This window comes from Conger conger, chromosome 15, assembly GCF_963514075.1.
Source record: "Conger conger chromosome 15, fConCon1.1, whole genome shotgun sequence".
Classification (NCBI taxonomy): Eukaryota; Metazoa; Chordata; class Actinopteri; order Anguilliformes; family Congridae; genus Conger; species Conger conger.
The window spans coordinates 16,575,160-16,594,476 of record NC_083774.1 but is presented as its reverse complement, the minus strand read 5'-3'; the positions used below and the strand labels follow the sequence as shown (position 1 = coordinate 16,594,476).

At 40.0% G+C, this 19,317-nt stretch overlaps 2 protein-coding genes across 3 annotated transcripts; both read left to right on the top strand.

Annotated features, from left to right (window-relative positions):
• The first annotated feature begins 84 nt into the window (after nucleotides 1–84).
• Nucleotides 85–13,253, top strand: LOC133112082 (ras-related protein Rab-27A). 2 transcript variants are annotated; one of them, XM_061222769.1, is made up of 7 exons: nucleotides 85–148; nucleotides 320–370; nucleotides 7,214–7,386; nucleotides 8,873–8,958; nucleotides 9,131–9,234; nucleotides 9,398–9,521; nucleotides 11,234–13,253. In XM_061222769.1, exons 3-7 carry the CDS (start codon nucleotides 7,234–7,236, stop codon nucleotides 11,436–11,438), a joined length of 672 nt encoding a protein of 223 aa, XP_061078753.1. In that variant the 5' UTR covers nucleotides 85–148; nucleotides 320–370; nucleotides 7,214–7,233; the 3' UTR covers nucleotides 11,439–13,253. The 2 variants fall into 2 exon arrangements, with proteins under 2 accessions (XP_061078753.1, XP_061078751.1); XM_061222767.1 differs by lacking the exon at nucleotides 320–370 and having other exon boundaries at nucleotides 129–285.
• A 1,198-nt stretch (nucleotides 13,254–14,451) lies between these two features.
• On the top strand, nucleotides 14,452–18,710 carry rsl24d1 (ribosomal L24 domain containing 1). Its single transcript, XM_061221739.1, has 6 exons — nucleotides 14,452–14,614; nucleotides 15,234–15,347; nucleotides 15,436–15,508; nucleotides 15,817–15,880; nucleotides 17,085–17,170; nucleotides 18,318–18,710. The coding sequence occupies exons 1-6, from the start codon at nucleotides 14,534–14,536 to the stop codon at nucleotides 18,386–18,388; spliced, it is 489 nt and encodes a 162-aa protein (XP_061077723.1). The 5' UTR covers nucleotides 14,452–14,533; the 3' UTR covers nucleotides 18,389–18,710.
• The last annotated feature ends 607 nt before the right edge of the window (nucleotides 18,711–19,317 follow it).

Genomic DNA, 19,317 nt, shown 5'->3' with positions numbered 1-19,317 from the left:
TAATCAAACATAATAACAATGGTTTAATGTTTGCATTCGTCTTCCACATAAGAATAAACACCTGTAAGAACAGCTGGAGGACCACGAAACACGCAGCTGGGGCGGTGCTTCTGTTCTCTGAACTCCAACGGAGGTCTCAACATCCTGGGTTAGTATACCGAAGGAGGGGCTCTCCAGTAAAACGGGAAGTAATTTTGCATTGGTGAAAAATATATAATAACTTTACACGACATTAAAACTCCGAAGGCACAGTTGATTGAACTGCGCGGCGAAACAAAGTAGCAGGTAAGATCATTTTTACCTCTTACCTTTTCCACAGAAACATATTGTGCAGCGACGCACTGTATCAGAGAACAACCTTACGAGACCGGTAAGTTGGATTTTGCTAAATTCTTGCGTGCATTTATTGTTTTGGTCATGTTTGGGAAGAATTTAGGCTACTTTTTATTTCTGGATTTGATTTTGAAACTTGTTTGTGTGCTCTACGAAAATAATTTCCGCGACAAAGTGAAATCAACTATAATTGAATCTTGTTTTGAACTTCTAGAGGACTTAAGGCGATTGTTGGCTCAAGTTTGCGCGATTGCATTATTTCTATACCCGACGAATCCCGCGTTTCGAGATTACTGTATACGTGGCCTAATTTAGTTAATGAAATATCACTAACGGAGATGAATAACGATAATCGCAACACCTCTTGGCTATCGGCAACGATTACAAGTGCACCATATGGTAGGCTATGCGTCATTATAAAGTCTGGGATTTTGAAGCTATGAGGAACCTGTCATCCCATCGGTCCGAACGTTATTATTCACTTTGGCGTTGCATAAAATATAAAGCTTGGAAGCTACACGACAAAGGTGGGTGACTGTTCTTTATGGAATCCACCTGGTCCTACCTGTCCATCCAACAACGCAGAACTCCTGCCAGCAGAGGTGGAAAATCCAGGTTCAGCAAGTCCTCCCCAGTATTTTTTTCCTATCATGTGTTTGCTAAGTAGCACAATATGTGGGCTACTGTGCAAGCCTTAAGTTAAGTTTGATTAACCAGAATCTATGTACAATTATTAATACTGAGGACATGTTAATATTTATCGAGAATCACTTAAATATAATGATTTTCTAGCCCCTAAACCATTTTGCAATATGCAATATTGATTTGATCCAAAAAAGGGAAAAAGAACAGGAGAACAAGCACAATTTATATTTGAGCTTAAGCATTAAATATGACTTTACTGGGAATAGTGGTTACTGATTGTAGTGCAGATGAGACGTTTTATTATTGTTGCAATGGTTCCACAATGTTTTGGCAGCAGATGTATTTGTGTGTGCCCAGCATGAAATATTGTAGACCAGTCTGAGTTTAAAAATAAGGAAGAGGCTTTCAAAAGATTTTATCAGATTTGCAGGGTTCCTTAAGTAGTAGCACAGGCCATTTTAAGATGAGTGGTTCTGACCTCATGTGAACTGCTGTCAGTCTTGCTCAGTCTTGCTTTTTCATGTGTGATCTTGGATCATATACATTCACAGTTAATCACAGTAAGATAAAATATAAATAATTGATTAAAAAAATTAATAGATGTATAAAACAGAATAGACTAAATAAATAATGGAGTAAGAATGCTATTTTTGTTTCAAGCAAACACAGAATGTATACAGTATAATCTTGGATTGTGTGCTGTTTGCACATGTATCAGTTAAACCAACTCAATTAGAGATAATTTAACTGCTTTAACAGGTTCAACACTTTCTTAACGCAATTATCAAACAACATTAGAAACTGTAATGAATAACTTTTTTAACGTTCATGACCCAGCCATACTCTTTGTTTCAAAAAGTGTCCTTCCCTGAATGTCAGCAGTGTGGAGTTGGCATTTTGGGGGACATATTTTACAGGAAATTTTGCTTTGTGAAATATCTGTGGTCACATGAGGAACAGCTGATGGGTATTACAGGACCAAACTGTGCTTGTTGGAGAAAATCCTGCTTTTTCACAGACAAGTCTGTTTTGCTGCTTGCAATTCCTTCAGAGAGGACTCTGTAAATCAATTCAATTTCCCCCCTGATTTTTTAAATGCAAGTTATTGTTCTTTTGCGAATTACTTTTTTTTTTACTCCAGATACTTATTCATTTAATGGGAACTTTTTTTGTTTTACCTTTTGACTTCAAACATAATTCAGTATTTACTGTTTACATGTGTCATATTTGCTACTGCTTGTAACATAGCTGGTTTCTTATCTGACATTAGCATTTTTGATTGTGTGTGTCACTACCACCGAGTAAGACTGTTTCAAATTATTCAAATATGAATCTATGCTGAACTTCTGATCTCATAAAGTGCACACTTGGATACCAAATATAAAGAAATACATTTCCATGTCATCCTCAGAACTGTTCCCATAAATCTTGTTTAGCATACATGAAATGGTTCACAGTGTCGCCCATCCATATTGTTCTAGAAATGCTTCATTGGCCTGATATCAGCTTTGAAAATACTAAAAAAGAGAACATTGGAATTGTATGTTCGTACAGTTTCCTGTGTCCATCCGATGTTTACAACTACTGTAACTACTGTAACATCCCAAATGAATGTAATTCAGTAGTATGTGAGACAGCTGGTCACAAGTGAAGCTAGGCAGTTTAAAGTTTGTACAGACATCTCCTATTAATGAACATACAGTATTAATTAATCAAATATGCTTGGTGTTTTGAAGCCACGTGACAGCTAGATGAAAAAAGCATAATCAGTAGGTCAATACAGTCCATGTTTGAGTAATCCATAAATGTATCTTGGGTCAAGCTATATACTGTATATGTGGAGCCTGAGCAGCCCCACCCTATCACAGAGCAGTAGGGCTTGTTTACGTTCCTTCCATTTCCATATCCGCCTTCTCCTTCACAGAGCTCTCCTTTAGAGTTGGATCACTGCCCAGGCTGGGTACTTCAATTTCGCCTTTGCAACAATGTGCAGGAAGAAGTTCTGTCTTTCTGGCTTGCCTGCCACCTTGCCTACTGCAACTTTGCCTAGCTTAAAATAATGGGACAGAGACAGCTTTAGTATTGGGATAATGTATTAATTTATTAGGGTGGTAATGAAATGACAAAGCACATAATTTGAGTGGGAAGAGAGATTAGAGTTTGATTGTTGTAAGTCCATTTTACCCTTCTGATTTTGCCCAGGTAACAATCTTTTACTAAAGGGGGTGTTAGATTTGGCATTATCTTGAGAAGGTGGAGCTGCTTCCTCCAGATTCATTTTAACAATCATCTCTAAGAACTGTACAAAGATATTTAAATTATTGTTGCATATGAAGAATGAGTGTATCATCCAAAAACTGTGTAAACTGTGTGACTTCATCTTTCCAAAAGATATGATGGTGGATCATATTGGAAATGGAAGACTCTGCATTAACTTCCATTACTCAACTTCCATTTACCAAATATAGTTATTTTCAGCTATTATTTTAAATATTATTTCTTGGTTAAAACAAAGGGATCAAAACGAAGGAAGGGGACTTTTTCTGTAGGAAAGAATGAGGAAAGAGAGACCAACAGATGATTCTCTTTTTTTGAAACAGCTATGGGAGATTTAATCATTTTCAAGTAAAATATTAGCAGACCAAGATGGCGTGAAATGCCAACACCCCTCCACCATCTTATGGCCAGTTACGTGAGCTGGTGATCAGATTCCATGCAGTGAGCTCTGAGCAGTGTGAGCTTTCTGGGAGGAGTGGACATTCCTGTGACTGATCCAGTGCCCTTTAGTGCCAGTCCTGGGAAGCCCTCAATGTTTCCTTTCCCCTTTCAGGCTCCATGCTCAGTATGATGGCTGATTGGTTTTCAGGGGTTAACTTTAACAGTTAACCTTTGAAAAATGTCTGATGCTGGTTTCGGTGTGCTTGGAGAAAAACGAAATTAGACATGCGGCTAAGATTAGCTATTTATGTATTCTCTGAAACCAAATTTTGGTTTTGTCTGAAGTTGAAGAATGTGTAATTTCCTTTAGAAATACTGTGATGCAGTATCTGCTTTCTATATCTTTTTGTGATGCAGCAGAATTTCTTTGCTTATGAAGACACTGATGCTTTGCAGATAATAATAATTAGACTAAAGTCATATAACATATCGAGCTGTGGTCTGTTCCTCACTTGCAACACATGTGGGTGGAAGATTATTGCAAAACTTTGAGGAAGGGAGGAGGACCAACACATTAATATTGCACACTTTCAGTTCATGGAAAGTGAATTAAAAAGTGATTTAAATGTTTTTATTTTACTCTCACAGATAATCAGGAGTGACTTGTGGCCATAGGCAGCCTGCCCTGGGTCTCAGCAGTCAGTGAATTTCCCTTAGTATTGAGTAAGCATACAGCTTCCAAACCACACTCCATGTCATTTGCTGTGGAAGGAGTCATTTTCTGTGTTCTGCAGTGGTAGTCTAAGCTCCTGCTCCTCAGTGCAAGCATGCAGACTTGTTTTAGCGGTTCAGTTATTGCTCAGAACAAACATCAGAATGGGGAAGAAATGTGATCTAAATTACTTTGACCGTGTAATACTTCAAATTAGATTGAGTATCTCAGAAACTGCTGATCTCCTGGGATTTAAATGCACAACATTCTCTAGAGTTTCTCTACAGAGACAGGTGCCAAAAAACAAAAATAGCATCCAGTGAGAGTTAGTTATCTGGACAGAAACGCCTTGTTAATGAGAGGTTAGAGGAGAATGGCCTGAAGCTGGTTCAAGCTGATGGGAAGGCGACAGTAATTTAAATAAATGTCACAACAGTGGTATGCAGAAGGGCATCTCTGAACACGCAACACATTAAACCTTGAGGTGGATAAGCTATTACAGCAGAAGAACAATAAGTCTAGTAAGTAGCAATACAGTGATCTCAGTGTATTTACTGGGTGTATATTTATTGGGCAGTTTTGGAGACAGAGACAAAACAACAGCTTGCATTCATCAAAAGCACAATCCTATCAAAACAGGATTTAGTTACTTAAGTAAAGTCTCCCCCAGAACTTCTCCACTGTTGTGGTGGTGTTGTTTCATCATTTGTTTCCCACCTACATGCAGTGCTACTGAATGAGCTCCTCTCTGGGCAGTCCTGATCAGCAGTGTGAGCTCTGTAGGACTGAGAGCAGCAGTGTGAGCTCTGTGTGACTGAGAGCAGCAGTGTGAGCTCTGTGTGACTGAGAGCAGCAGTGTGAGCTCTGTGTGACTGAGAGCAGCAGTGTGAGCTCTGTGTGACTGAGAGCAGCAGTGTGAGCTCTGTGTGACTGAGAGCAGCAGTGTGAGCTCTGTGACTGAGAGCAGCAGTGTGAGCTCTGTGTGACTGAGAGCAGCAGTGTGAGCTCTGTGTGACCGAGAGCAGCAGTGTGAGGTCTGTGTGACCGAGAGTGGAAGACCGGCGTTGTGTTCCCAGTAGCGTGGGTTTCTCTATTCTATGTGTAGCTCTGCATAAACACTGTGTGGTTCTTCTGCTGTCTTTTATGCAAAGGCTTTGGTTAATGCTGACCAGCTACGAGCCTGTGTGATCGGAGCCAGCCATGTTTCCTTTCTGAGGCTGAGATAACAGCAGGCTTCCGATTCGACCACACAGAGAAACGCAGGAGCACTTCTCTCTTTAATATACTCGGCCCCTGACAGCACACCAGCTGCCCTTTTTATTTAAGAGTTTGAGTGGTGAAAACAAAGAGGAGATGCAATTGCAGCCCCAGGCTTGCTGTTTTGGCCTCCCATTTGGCTGCAGACTTCACTTTGGCCATGCAACACACCAGACGTGTACAAGATAAGGATCTGCAGAATTCATTCTGATTTTGCACTTTAGACCCCTCACCCACACTTAGTCCATATGAAGAAAACTGTATTTTTGGGGACAGACAGCAGGCAGAAAGCTGAAATGGGTCTCTGTTGAGCGCGATGTGTGATGTGCCAAATAGGAAGGCCTAGCGCCTCTCTCTGTGGAAGGCCAGCAGTGCTGTGTAGGGATTGGGGTGTTGGTGCTGCTGTTTATCACAGAACTTGGTTCTCCTCCAGAAAATAATCTCCTTATGCTCGGGGTCGGGACTTAAGTGCTGGTGAAAGTGAAGGAATGTTGCACATGGTGTGGTCATGTGATGGCCTCCATGCTTCGCTGTGGGAACCCAAGCCAGTTTCCATGAATGCCATTTGATAAATATCCATGTTTTATTTGTTTGGCTGAACTGAGCTCTCCCTACTGAAACCATTTAAACATACACAGACCTGCATGCACACGCATACACACACACACACACCCTCAGAGTTCACTTACACTGCATTGCGTCATTTGTTTGCTTGGTAGGCTAATATGCTAGTGCAGGGGGATTCACACTTGGGGTATACATTGTCAATTCATTAAGGAGGTAAGAGAGCAATATAGTTCAACATGCAATATAGTTTATGAAACATGCAAGCGATAACAACACTGATGGTACCAAACAAATCTTCTCTGCCAGTGTTGACAATGCTTTCATCCATAATATTTAAATGCTTTGCAGGATTAGCGAAATAGATTTCCCGGTTTATTTACCCACACACTCCTCACAGAACTGTTAGTTAGTTTTCTGTCTAAAAGGATCGTTAATTTGAGAGGGTTATTCCAGATTATGAAATGGAAAACCTTACTCGGTGAAAACAGGAAGTGCCTGCCATAGGTTCAGGTCTAAGCCCAAGTTCTTTAGTTGTGGTGAGTTAAAATGAGGTAGGGTTATGACTATGTCCCTCCCCCACTTTTCTCATGATGGGGACAACTCTGGGCCGTTAAGATCTTGTTGAAATCGACTGAATTTTTTTCCCCCCAGCTCTTTCAAACACACACGCATGCACACTCATTGAGCATTCTGCTTGTGATTCGACACACAAGCGACTGTGGCTTTTCTGAATTAACTGGAAGTTCCGCAATGAATAATTGTGTGTGGTGGGTCTTACCTGATGGGGAAATCTAACTCATTGCAGTAACTGGAAATATTCAGTTTGCTGGTAAAACAGTTATGAAAGAGTGTATGCGGCACACATTGTGGTTTGTTCTTTTTGCCCTTCTCCGATGTCCCGTACCCTATCCCTTCATTAGTGCGGCTGTGATCAGGTTAAAACAGTTATGCTACTTTCCTGTGTTGTACCGAGCTTCTCTTTACCCATCTCTCCATAGCTGGTCTTTTATGGATGCAGTATTGTTTGTGCTTGGCTTGCAGGTCAGAAATAGTCGCTCAATATGTCTGATGGGGACTATGATTACCTCATCAAGTTCCTTGCCCTCGGCGACTCTGGAGTGGGAAAGACCAGTTTTCTCTACCAGTATACGGACAGCAAGTTCAACTCCAAGTTCATCACGACAGTGGGCATCGATTTCAGAGAAAAAAGACTGGTGAGTTGATCCAAGTGGAAGCTCCTTGTTACCCACAATGTTTTTGGTCAGATCAAAAGGACAGCGGAGTTGTCCTCTGACACAAACTGGAGACCCACCATGTCCTGGTCTCCCTCCCATCCCCACCCCCTACTCTCCTACCATTTTGTACTGATTTTGGTGTTTTATATGGTTTTATGGTTCCCTTCTTAGGGCTTATTATGGCTATAGTCGATATGTATTTGTATATTGGTTCTTGATTAGCGTGGATATTTCTAGTGATTTCATGCTGTTTCATCAATAATTTCTGGTCTAGGAATGTGGTTAGAAAGGTCTGGCACTATTGCTCAAATTAATCAGGTGAATGTATGAAGGTTCCTCCTACATTGTGAGTCACTCTGGATATTGTATGTGATGATGTATAAAATCTGAAAAATGCTCATTATTTTATGATAATAAACTACTGTATCAGTGAGACTCAACTTTCTCCATAGGTGGGCTCCTTATGTTATTATTGAACTCTTGCGTATTATTCATGACCACAGTATCATGAAAGAGCAGAATAAGTGCCCTGGTTGGGGATTTATCTCTCTGCTCAGCCTCCTGCAGTATAATTCTGCTGCTCATGGCAGAACTGAGTTAATTTCAGTATTCTCCAGGTGCTAACCATAATGTCCACTCAAAATGCGCTGAGGTCAGAAAGGAAATGGCAGTCAGAGTTAAAATCACCCCTCATTCCATTCCATTCTCTTATGCTGATAGGAATCTGAGTGTGTGGGACTAAATATGGAAACTAGTTTAAAGAATAAAGCAGACAACGGTGAATATACATCAGTTTCAATGTGCAAAAAACATATTTTGTTTAATACCAGATAACTTTGCTTTTAAATGCTCAAATTCTAGAAAGGGAGTTTAAATTGTGCTGTCGTGTTTTAATATTTATACCAGGATCAGGGTCAGTTCCATCTCAATTTCGTTAGCTCAAGAAGCATATTGAAATTCTCCCGGCTGAAATTTTTCCATTGAACATTATAGGCAAGACATTCCTTATTTATACATGCAAATGGTGTATAAACGGTGTGGGATTCACCCCTGAGCTCCCAGTAGTCAGGGTACCCTGCAGCTAGGTAAGGGTGGAAAAGCTCAGATATGATCTGCAGGCTGGGCTCCACGGGTGAAATATTAACAGACATCTCAGTGCTTCTGGTGTCCGTGGATTTCGTGGGACTCCTTGTGCATGACTAATACATTGTTGAGTTTAGATCACTCCTAAAAGATAAACACTGAAGTCCACATAACTGAATGGAGGCGTTGTTTATGGCTGTTTGGTCACCCATGCCATCGTGGCACATGGTGGAATCCTGCAGTAAAACTGGTCAAGACGTTTTAACCTTTGTCTAAAGAGGAACAGACAAATCTGAGAGAATCTCAGTCAACACACCAGCTGTATCTGCCTTGCCTCTATCAGTCGGTATGTCTTTAAGGTTGTCCCTCCTGTGCTTTGCAGATGTACAAATCCAATGGTCCGGAGGGAACCTTGGGTCGAGGACAGAGGATTCACCTTCAGCTGTGGGACACAGCGGGACAGGAGAGGTGAGGAACACAGGACATATATCAACATTCACCCTTATATACTGCGATGAGAAACCAATTCTGATCGTTCAGATTTTTTTTGGTTTATTAACTGAAAATCTGAACTGTATTTCTTCTCTTTTCAACATCTTTTTTGGAGCCTAAGCAGGATATTTTGTTTCTGCGATTTCAGGTTTCGCAGTTTGACGACAGCTTTTTTCCGAGACGCCATGGGTTTCCTCCTCCTGTTCGATCTCACTAACGAACAGAGCTTCCTCAATGTCCGAAACTGGATGAGTGAGTCCCTGTTCCCCCGCTTTATCTGCCTCCTTCCAGCTGTGCTCGCAACATTTCTTGTCCAAATGACGGAAAATGAAGTCCACTTACAGAATATAATGTGAGTCAAATATTGAAACTTTCTGATTTTTGATGACTTTTCCCTCCTGGTGGTCTCCTGCAGGCCAGTTACAGATGCATGCCTATTGTGAGAATCCAGACATAGTGCTCTGTGGGAACAAGTTTGACCTGGACGACCAGAGGGCGGTGAGGGAGGAGGAGGCCCGGGGCCTGGCGGAGAAGTACGGGTATGTACAGAGCTCCACTGATCCTGGATCAGTGCACACACCCTCTTATTGCCGCCATTTTGTGCTGATCCGAGATCGCCACTTACGGGCCCGTGCTCAGCTTGAGGTGTGTTTGCTCAGGGAGGAGGCAGGCAAACTTCACTCCTGTAAAGTGTGCTCACCTGTCATCTCAAGAAAAGCAAATATGTTTTAATCCATGTAGTGTGTCCTGCTGCTGAACATTAGTCACTGACTGTGTAAATATTATAGGGCTTGATTGTGTTACCACAATTAAGACCGAAACCATTGGTTACAATGGTGCGATTAACATTTGGGACAAAGATAGTTTTTCTTGATATAAAGACATAGTTGACTCATCACAAACACCTGTGAAGCCATTTTTCCCAAATGTTACGGTATACCAAAGTAGGGGTACTGTACTGTATAAAAGGTTTTGTAATTGCTACATCACCAAAATGTAACAAAGTATGCTTTAATAAAACCTGAGAGTATGCACTTTAACCACATGTTTGATTACAAACCAACAATTTGGAGTACAGATCCAAACATTATGGAACTCACTGTATATTGCAAATGAATTCCAACATTTTCTAAATGTACAGATTTTTTTATTTAAATGACACTTACTTGCATCCATTCAGTTTGACCATTTTGCAAGATTGTTGTTAAATCTATAATCTGTAATAATAAGTTTAATAAAAAACACTGATCATAAAAATAACTAAAATCATTGATCATGACATAGGAACATGGGTCCATAAATCATCCCAGGTGTTTCACATTTTTTGTCAAATTTGATATAGGTCGTTATCTTGCTGAAGTCTCTTGATACAGAAGACTTTTTATGAACTTGTTGTATGCTGAAAGGACCACTTGTATTGAGGGGTCCTGTCTTGGAGTGACTCATCTTTCAGATCTAGCTACATGTTCAGAAACGCGAGCCAAACCCAAGGTTCCACCTCTCAACGACCTACATTGTAGATAATGGACTGTATTACTAAAACAAATGAAGCATTTACTGAATGCACTTGAATCTGTGGGTGTGGTACACGTGTGACTACTCCTTTCTCCTTTGTATGAGTATTGTGGAATATTTAGAAACCTAATTACATTATGATTCTGTTGTAGATTATCCTCAATTCAGAAGTCCAAGTCAAAAGTACAGCATTAGATTGACCAAAATAGTTACTCCACTGAGTAGCTTATTACCTCTCAGATATCGTATTGCAGATATCAGAATTTCTCAGATTGTAATATTGTAGTGAACAGCTTGTGTAATGAAGGCAAAGGTATTAATGCTCTATTTTTATTAACCCGAATATAAATTCAGCAAGATTCTTTGATCAAAATCAAAGTGATTACTGTTAGCAGCACATTCATTGAGATTTTGATCTGGTAGTTCCCTCTTTTAAGAAGCATTTCCCAGGGTAAAATTATCCTTCTGAAAAAATGAAAGGTCTTATTGTCTTAGCCGGTGGATTTGAAAGGGTAAACATACAATATCTGTATATCTGTGTTGGGTATAATTTATAGAAATAGTGTCCAGCAGATTGGTGGGTGCATGTTGTGAGTTACTGTAACATCCTACAGTAACACTGAGACATTCTTCAGCAAACAACTAAGACAAACATCCCCCTTTTACAAGAGGAAATAAAACGTTATTTATGTGACCAGTTCATTTCAAATCGTGAGGTTGGTCTCTTCCCTTGCAGAGTCCCGTACTTCGAGACAAGTGCAGCGGATGGCCATAACGTAAGCGAGGCGGTGGAGGTCCTACTGGACCTCATCATGAAGAGGATGGAGCGATGCGTGGACAAGTCCTGGATGCCAGACAGCACGCTGCGGTCCAACGGGCACAACGGCAATGAGAAAATGGCTGAGGAGGCCAGCCCACAGAAGAGCAAGTGCGGTTGTTAACGTGGAAGCCACCAAACTGCTTTTTTTTACAACAAGTTCCACCTGTTGCCTCACCCTTAAAATGTTCCACAAACTGTTTACCAAATGTGGTACTGTGTGATTTGTATCCAGCCGGAGCAGTTTTTTTGTTTTGCAATGAACATATTTTCACTTTTACACTGCTGCCTGACAACTGACTGCTACCGCAGTTTATATCAATGCTTCAGGAAAAGCTTTTTGTGAAATAATGTGGGTGAACTGTATTTGTAATTTTACTTTTAGTAATTATGTTTAATGGTATTTATAATCCAGGTACGGAGCTGGATGAAGTGCCTTTATCAACAACAATCCGTTAAGAAAAACATCACCAAATGCGCAGAGTAGAAAACTTTAGAAATGTGTTACTGTCCTCTGAATTTCAAAAAAGCTGAAGTCGGTGCCATCGTAGTGTTGTGTTCATTGTGCACACTTTAACCATTTCGGTAGGAAACTGCATCTGTCCTCATCTTGCAATACATGGTTTATTGCTGTTTTCAAGTGGCTTGACACACACTTTATTTGATGAAGAACTGCCAACTTCTTAATAATAACACGTGAGACATAGTGCCAAATAATTCAGCAGTGATTATCTGTCATCTTGGCCTCATTTTTCAGATTGTATTATATTTAGGGTGTATATGTCATTGGTGTCTTTTCCGAGGTTATTATAACCTAGGGCTCTTATATGTGGTAATATCCATGTGTTTCATGGGGTGAGAATTTGTTTTTTGTGTTTGTTTCCAATGTATATTTGTGTCTTGTTCTATAATTAATCCCAGTACTATGTCTATAGATTGGAAAGCTGTGGACATGATCTTACTATTACTGTCACGTGTACTGGTTTGTTTCCAACACTGCATTAATGCCAAAACACTCTCTTGATGTCAAATATATTAACTATGGTCTTGTTTGTTTTTCATGCATATTGTGTTGCACACTTTAAAGTGAGTTCATTTTCTTCTGAACTACAGCTTGAATACATAAAATATCAAAGTCCAACCTTCTGGTCTCTTAGAAAAATATTATGTTTATTATATACAATGGTCATTGGTCGAAGATCTGATATTTAGTCAGAACAGAAAATAGCTTAATTATAAAAGCTTAATTATAAAAGGCATAGTAAGAGATAAGACATCACCAGTGTATTCATATGTTTGCAGCCACAATAACTGATTACTTACCATGGCACTGTGCCACCACTAATTGCAATTATCAAGTTATGATAATGAGCAGACTTATTCCAGAGAGCAGTCTTTCATCTCTCCAAATCTGACCATAGTTTTAAAGATTGTTTTACAAATGTATTTTGTGTAGTGCAGTAAGCCAAGTTACAGGTTGATGAAAACTGTTGAGTTTGCTTTTTAAGATAGAAGTTTCGAATCATCTTTGTCACAGTTTCAACACTAGGTGAGGGAATGTGTTATATGCACATGTGGACACTTTTAAAGGATTGTGAGATAGTGAGTAATAGGGTAGGGCTAATAGTGAGTAATAGGGCTTTTAGGTTTCCTTTCCCCTCACTTTTATTCAATCATATTTATTTGAACCCCCCACCCCCACCCCACCCCACCCCCTTGGTGTTAAGAATGTAAAAAATATATTTGTGTACATTATGAAACTATTGCCTTTCACATTCTAAGGATATTCTATAAGTGCCATATGTTACTATACTCCACAAAGACTTAAATGTAAAAACTTGTGCTGTGCTTCTACAGAAGAAGTGGAGTTGAATGTCAAGAGATTGCATCTAATCATTGTGTCACAATTATATTTTTGCAATAAACACTTGTCACTGAACATATTTTTGTTGTGAATTATATATGATTATATTCATTCATTCATTATCCTAATCCGCTTATCCTGAACAGGGTCGCAGGGGGGCTGGAGCCTATCCCAGCATACATTGGGCGAAAGGCAGGAATACACCCTGGACAGGTTGCCAGTCCATCACAGGGCACACACACCATTCACTCACACTCATACCTATGAGCCATTTAGACTCTCCAATCAGCCTAACCTGCATGTCTTTGGACTGTGGGAGGAAACCCACGCAAACACGGGGAGAACATGCAAACTCCACACAGAGAGGCACCGGCTGACGGGGATTCGAACCCAGGACCTCCTTGCTGTGAGGCGGCAGTGCTACCCACTGCACCATCCGTGCCGCCCTATATGATTATATAACAAAAGTAAATAAGCTCTTGTGGCTTGAACCCAAACATTTAGGGTGTGAGCTTGGCTGACACTAACCAGTGAGTGCAACATCACTGAAAATTGTAGATAATTACAAAGATGTGTTATGGATGAATGGATGGTTGCTTTTGAATTCAACAGGCAGGTGAAAGATTTACCTGTTTTGTACATATTATTCACACATTGTTGATAAAGATTATGCTTCCTTAGAATGTAAGTTCAAAAAGAACACAACCTATATTTTCACTTTCCAAATAAGCAGTCACTTACACTTATTGATTACTGAATAAGTTACGATATATAGTGAATATAAATGGTCTTGTGAATAATTGTATTCCTTGAAATGATTAATAAATATGATCAAATATTGCAAGTATTACAAATGTCCACCGGGGGGCAGCAAGGGCAGCTCTAACCTCTAACTCAAGCTACTCTGCTCCATTAAAATGGAAATCCTTCTTTATCGAAATGAGATATTGCTGCCAAATCCAATTAATACATTATTTTCACTGTTGGAAAAAAAGCTTTCAATAGTTTTAACTGTGCCTAATAAATGTAGAACTCTGGAGAAATTTTACATTTACCGGAACTTCCTGAGTCAATTGGGTAACGTTAACTAAATTCGCTCCATCATTTTTGTTTTTGTTTTATAAGATTTGTTTATTTTAATTTTTTATTTTATTTTTTTATTTTAATAACCTTACTACGGGTTTATTTGTAATATATATATTTAAGAATTTAAATAAACTGTAATCTCCCTAGTAATGTTTATGCATCTTTTCCCCGGAAGCTCGATGTCGCTACTTCCTTTTTACAAAACGTGCGTTTGTGAGCGAGAGGGCGAAGCTCCAGTAGCACGTAAATAGTGCCTCAAAATATAAAAAATGCGAATTGAGAAGTGTTATTTCTGCTCCGGACCGGTATACCCCGGACATGGGATGATGTTTGTACGGAACGACTGTAAGGTAGGGGTCCTTTTTCATGTCGATATCAAATATGGTAAATCTTAATGCAACGCGGTAGTAGCTAGCTCATAGCTTAGACAGCTAGCTTTAGGCCTCTTCAGCAGCCATGTTGTGAACGATTACATTTGTTTATACGTCCGTCTTTCATACATTGCGTTGGAAACGCTTTCCAGAAAATATAAAAACAAAATGCAATTTAAATCTATGTCACTTAAGTTTGAACACGCAAGACTGTAATTTCTCCAGTTTAGCACATTCTTATTAAGTGTCAATATAACCTAACTGGGATTGGGATGAATATTATTTATATACTTGGCCACGTGTTACAGAAGTTCAGTGGACAGTAAACTAGCATGTTTAACCAAATAACGTTACAACTCTAGCTAACTACTGTACTCCACTCCGATATTTAACATTACAAGTAGTCCAAAGTAGCCTATATTGTGTAAATTACTAGCTAGCTAGCTTCCTACTGAACTGGAAAGCTACACAGATGGCTAACGTTAGCTGTATGGGTCAGCCAGCCTGTTCCCACAGTTCATGTTAAACCTGTGTAGTCACCGCAAACGTGGTCATGTTAGGTTGTTCTAAACCAGCGTCACCCGTGCTCTTTTTAAAGGTATTTCGGTTCTGCAAATCAAAATGTCACAAAAACTTCAAGAAGAAGCGTAACCCAAGGAAGACCAGGTGGACCAAGGCTTTCAGAAAGGCCGCCGGCAAGGAGCTGACAGTAGTGAGTAACTAGCCAGTCATTTAATCCCAAAACACTCGTGATGCTCCGGTTCTGATGGTTTTGAAAAAACTGTTTTCTTCCCCCGCAGGATAACGCGCTTGAGTTTGAGAAACGCAGAAATATTCCAGTTAAATACCAGAGGCAGTTATGGAACAAGACGGGTAAGTTAATCAGTGGAGCATGTTTATCATGTCAAAATGAGGTTGTTGCTGTTTCTGTTGGTTGTTTCCCCTCATGCCTGTTACTTTGGACCTCTGGAATTTCATTCAATTGTACGGTCTTTCACTTAATGTTACGTTTATACATGATTTTACACCATGATGCGACGCATGCGAAAAGTGCGTGTTGTAGTCATAGTCATAGAAGATGATTTAAAATCCGAAAAGTATCTAGCTTGACGCGATGGATTGCAATCAATGTAAGGTGCATTCTGTAAAGTATGTTTTGTATTCACCTTGGTCCACTTCAGTGGAAGCGATGAGGAAGGTGCAGGAAATCAAACAGAAGCGGCAGGCGCGGTTTATCCTGAACAGGTGAGCATTCGCCGCGTCCAGCTGGACATACTGATTGTAGCAAATGTATGGCTAGAGCAAAAGTGATGTCTCGTCTGCTGTTTTGGTTAATTACGTCAAACTAATTCTGCATGCATAGTGTTGGTGCCTTTTAATATATAAGTGAAATGGAAGGCTGCACATTTACAACCATCAATATAAATTAAATGTAAATAAGTTGTCCAAGAGCACTCTAAATACTCAGTTCTGAGTCTGCTGATTTTGCTTCAGCTTTTAAAAGCTGTTGAAGTATCCTTGATTGCGGAAGGACATTGGCTAATTTTCATGTTTGTTGTATGATGTAATGACATACTAGTGTATCTAATGTAGTGGATCCAAAACCATCTTCAGTTCTCCATCTGGAATAAGCCCTTATTTGGGATATTTAATCAGAATATGCTGTTTACCTGCCCCATATCTTATTTGGGATATTGTCTTATATGAGTGAGTATGCATGTAAAATGAGTGTGCATGTAAACGTGCCTAGTGAGAAAATGGACCCTCAGTCAGGGAAGGTGACGGGCACAGGACGTATCTGCAGTTTCTCATACTTCAGTATTTTCTCCCTGGGAAAATGTTCATGGAAAGTTGTTCAGGGCTCTACAGAGCTACCATTTTGTGAGCATTTGCTCCTGCAAATTGGATGTGTGCTAATTGGGGTAATAATCTAGGAAGGCATCTACTAATTGGGATTTATTGCTGTGCTCCTAAATTGTTCAACTTAGGAGCACATCTGCTCCTTGGAAATGTTGGTGTAGAGCCTGCCTGTAGAGTCTTATGGCTGGACAGTATTGTTTACATTGAGCGTTTTGATTGTGTCCAGTTTCTGTTTGTTGGGACACCCTGTGAAGGGCCGTCTATAGCATTGAAACTATTACTTGCACACCCAAATAACAAAAGAAAAAATATTTAAAGCGAGGATATTTGGCCAGCATCCTACACCTGTAGTTACACTTTTTCCTCTGTGGATGGCGTTTCTGGTAGTATGGCCTGTAGCTGTGCTCCAGCTTGCGGAGCAAAGTCGCAGTGTCCTTCGTTAAAAGTCTTTTAAATGGGGGAAACAGATGGGGCAGGGTCGTCCTACATGCATGTTGCCCCATATTTATCATGTGGGGAGGGGAACGTGTTAGTCATGCACATGTCTGGCCTTGATTCTGATACACTGCTCTGCCTCCCGCTCTCAAAGACTGAAGAAGGGCAAAGTTCTGGAGAAGGAGGAGGCCATCAGCGAAGTGAAGAAGAACATTCACCTCATCAAAGCTCCACACGCAGGTGAGTCGCCATTGTTGTCGACCAGAATCTTTTTCCATTACATTACACCATGTAATTTGCCTGACACTTTCATCCAAAGCGATTTACTAGAGTAAGTAGGAGACAATCCTCCCCTGGAGCAATGCAGGGTTAATGCAGGGTTATGGGCCCAACGGCTGTGCGGATATTATTGTGACTACACCGGGGATCGAACCACAGACTTTGCGGGTCCCAGTCATGTACCTTAACCACTACGCTACAGGCCGCCTTTTCCCTGTCCTCCGTTTGATTGTGTACTACTGCGTCTACTGCTTAATGGCCATCTCTGTTGTCCCTTCTGCATGGTAAAGTATAGATGGCAGTTAAGTCATTTGTGTAGATTTTGGCTGTTGGTGACGCATGCCATTTAGAATGTTTTTAGCTGTTTGTGCTTGTGTGTGTAATTCCTGCTTGTATGCGTTATGTCCTGTTGATATAGCCTAGATAGGTTATTGCCTGTGGGGCTCTAGTTCAACTGAACAGCAAATATTAGCTTTTCGGCTATTTGGACGCAATAACGCTTGGTTTCGGTGACGGAATTACCAAATTTGTGTGTTCGGTGTTTTCGAGCATGACAGCGCATAGAATGTTTTTCTAACAAACAACTTAATGCCCCTATAAAATTGACCAAGTCTACTATTGGGACATATGGCACTGTTGGAATGGGTTCACTGCACAGAGAGGCTTATATATATATATATGCTGTATGGACTTTCTACATTGCGCATGTTTTCTTTGCCTTATTGCGGTCTTTCAAAAATCCCATCCTATAATTGTGGTTTGTGAAGGTTAAGCAAGCCCTGATACCCATGGTACAACAGTAACAGTACATGCATAATGTAGGGGATGGAGCATTTATATAGTGATGTTACTGGCGAGGAAAAATATTCTGTTTGCTTGTTTTATGTTAGAGGATTGTTTGAAGGTTAATACACGCCCAGGGTAGCTTTTCATTGGTCTACCAAATGGAGAATGAAGTCACTGTTGCCATTTCACTGTATACCAGCAGGTGGGGCCGTGTAGCTTATTTTCCTTGGGGTGTGGTCATGGGTTAGAAAAGGCTTGAATGCAGAAGCACCTGTGTAAGATGAGCCTTTTACCAATAACCCTGGATGCTGTCTGTACGCAGGGCAAGCCAGGAAACTGGAAGAGAAGATGGTGGAAAAGCTACGAGAAGACGTGGAAATGGGTGACGATTAGATGCTGTCTGCAGCTCAGCACTCAGATGAAATTAGGTGACCTGAAGAGAAAAAAACAACAACAAACCAACCCTGAAAATGCTCTTCAGCTCTATAAAGACTTTTGGAAAAATACACTTTCCCCTTGTCAGCAAGAGATCTAAAGGATATTGGGGTGAAAAGATCTTCTCTATCTGATCCATTGAAAATGAATAAGTGGAAGTTGCATCCGTTTCCAGATTTTTAAGCAAAACAAACAATAACTTGTACTATGAGCCCTCCTCCCTGCACAACAGAGGTAAATGTTCGGTTGCGCATAAGGTTTAATAAAAATCTTTGTCCAATCTGCGTATGTATACATTTTCTTTTACAGAATTGCCATTTTCTTGTGTAAATCTTTTTGCTCTTCAGTTGGGTTGGGTTCAGTCACGTTTTGTCATTAATTTGCTCTTGAGCATTATTTTCGTTTGCTTCTGAAGTTGGATATATTGTTAAAGCTTGAATAACCAACAAATATCTGCATATGCCCATGTCTCAATCCAATTAGGCCATATGCAATAAGCCCTTATTTGGGATATTGCTGTTTGTGACCCATTTCTTATTTGGGATATTTTCATATTGGGTATAATATTGGAATATGAGTCTTCATCTACAATTTGAAAATCAATGTATCTGGGGTTTCTCATAAGTATTTTCTCCCTGAAAAGATGTGATGGTCATGGAAAGTTGGAAAGTTATGTTTCACTTTCCTAAATCATGAAATCATTCCAAATAAAAGAAGCCTTCATTGTGAGCCAATGCATCCTTTTTTTCTGACTCTCAAGCTTGATGTCACAATCAGCAAGCACAGTGTGTTCTTGATCAAAGTGTGCAAACAAATTTGACACATTTTGGTATTTGAATTAGTCTAAAAATCTGTTACTATGAATGTAATCGGTCACCATTTGTAGA

Bases quoted from the DNA above. Each gene is read 5' to 3' on its own strand.
- LOC133112082 (XM_061222769.1), top strand. From the start codon at position 7,234: ATGTCTGATGGGGACTATGATTACCTCATCAAGTTCCTTGCCCTCGGC. The intron at 8,959-9,130 runs GTGAGGAACACA...CTGCGATTTCAG, and splicing joins GACACAGCGGGACAGGAGAG to GTTTCGCAGTTTGACGACAG. The intron at 9,522-11,233 runs GTATGTACAGAG...CTTCCCTTGCAG, and splicing joins GGCCTGGCGGAGAAGTACGG to AGTCCCGTACTTCGAGACAA.
- rsl24d1 (XM_061221739.1), top strand. From the start codon at position 14,534: ATGCGAATTGAGAAGTGTTATTTCTGCTCCGGACCGGTATACCCCGGA. The intron at 15,348-15,435 runs GTGAGTAACTAG...CTTCCCCCGCAG, and splicing joins CCGGCAAGGAGCTGACAGTA to GATAACGCGCTTGAGTTTGA. The intron at 17,171-18,317 runs GTGAGTCGCCAT...GTCTGTACGCAG, and splicing joins CATCAAAGCTCCACACGCAG to GGCAAGCCAGGAAACTGGAA.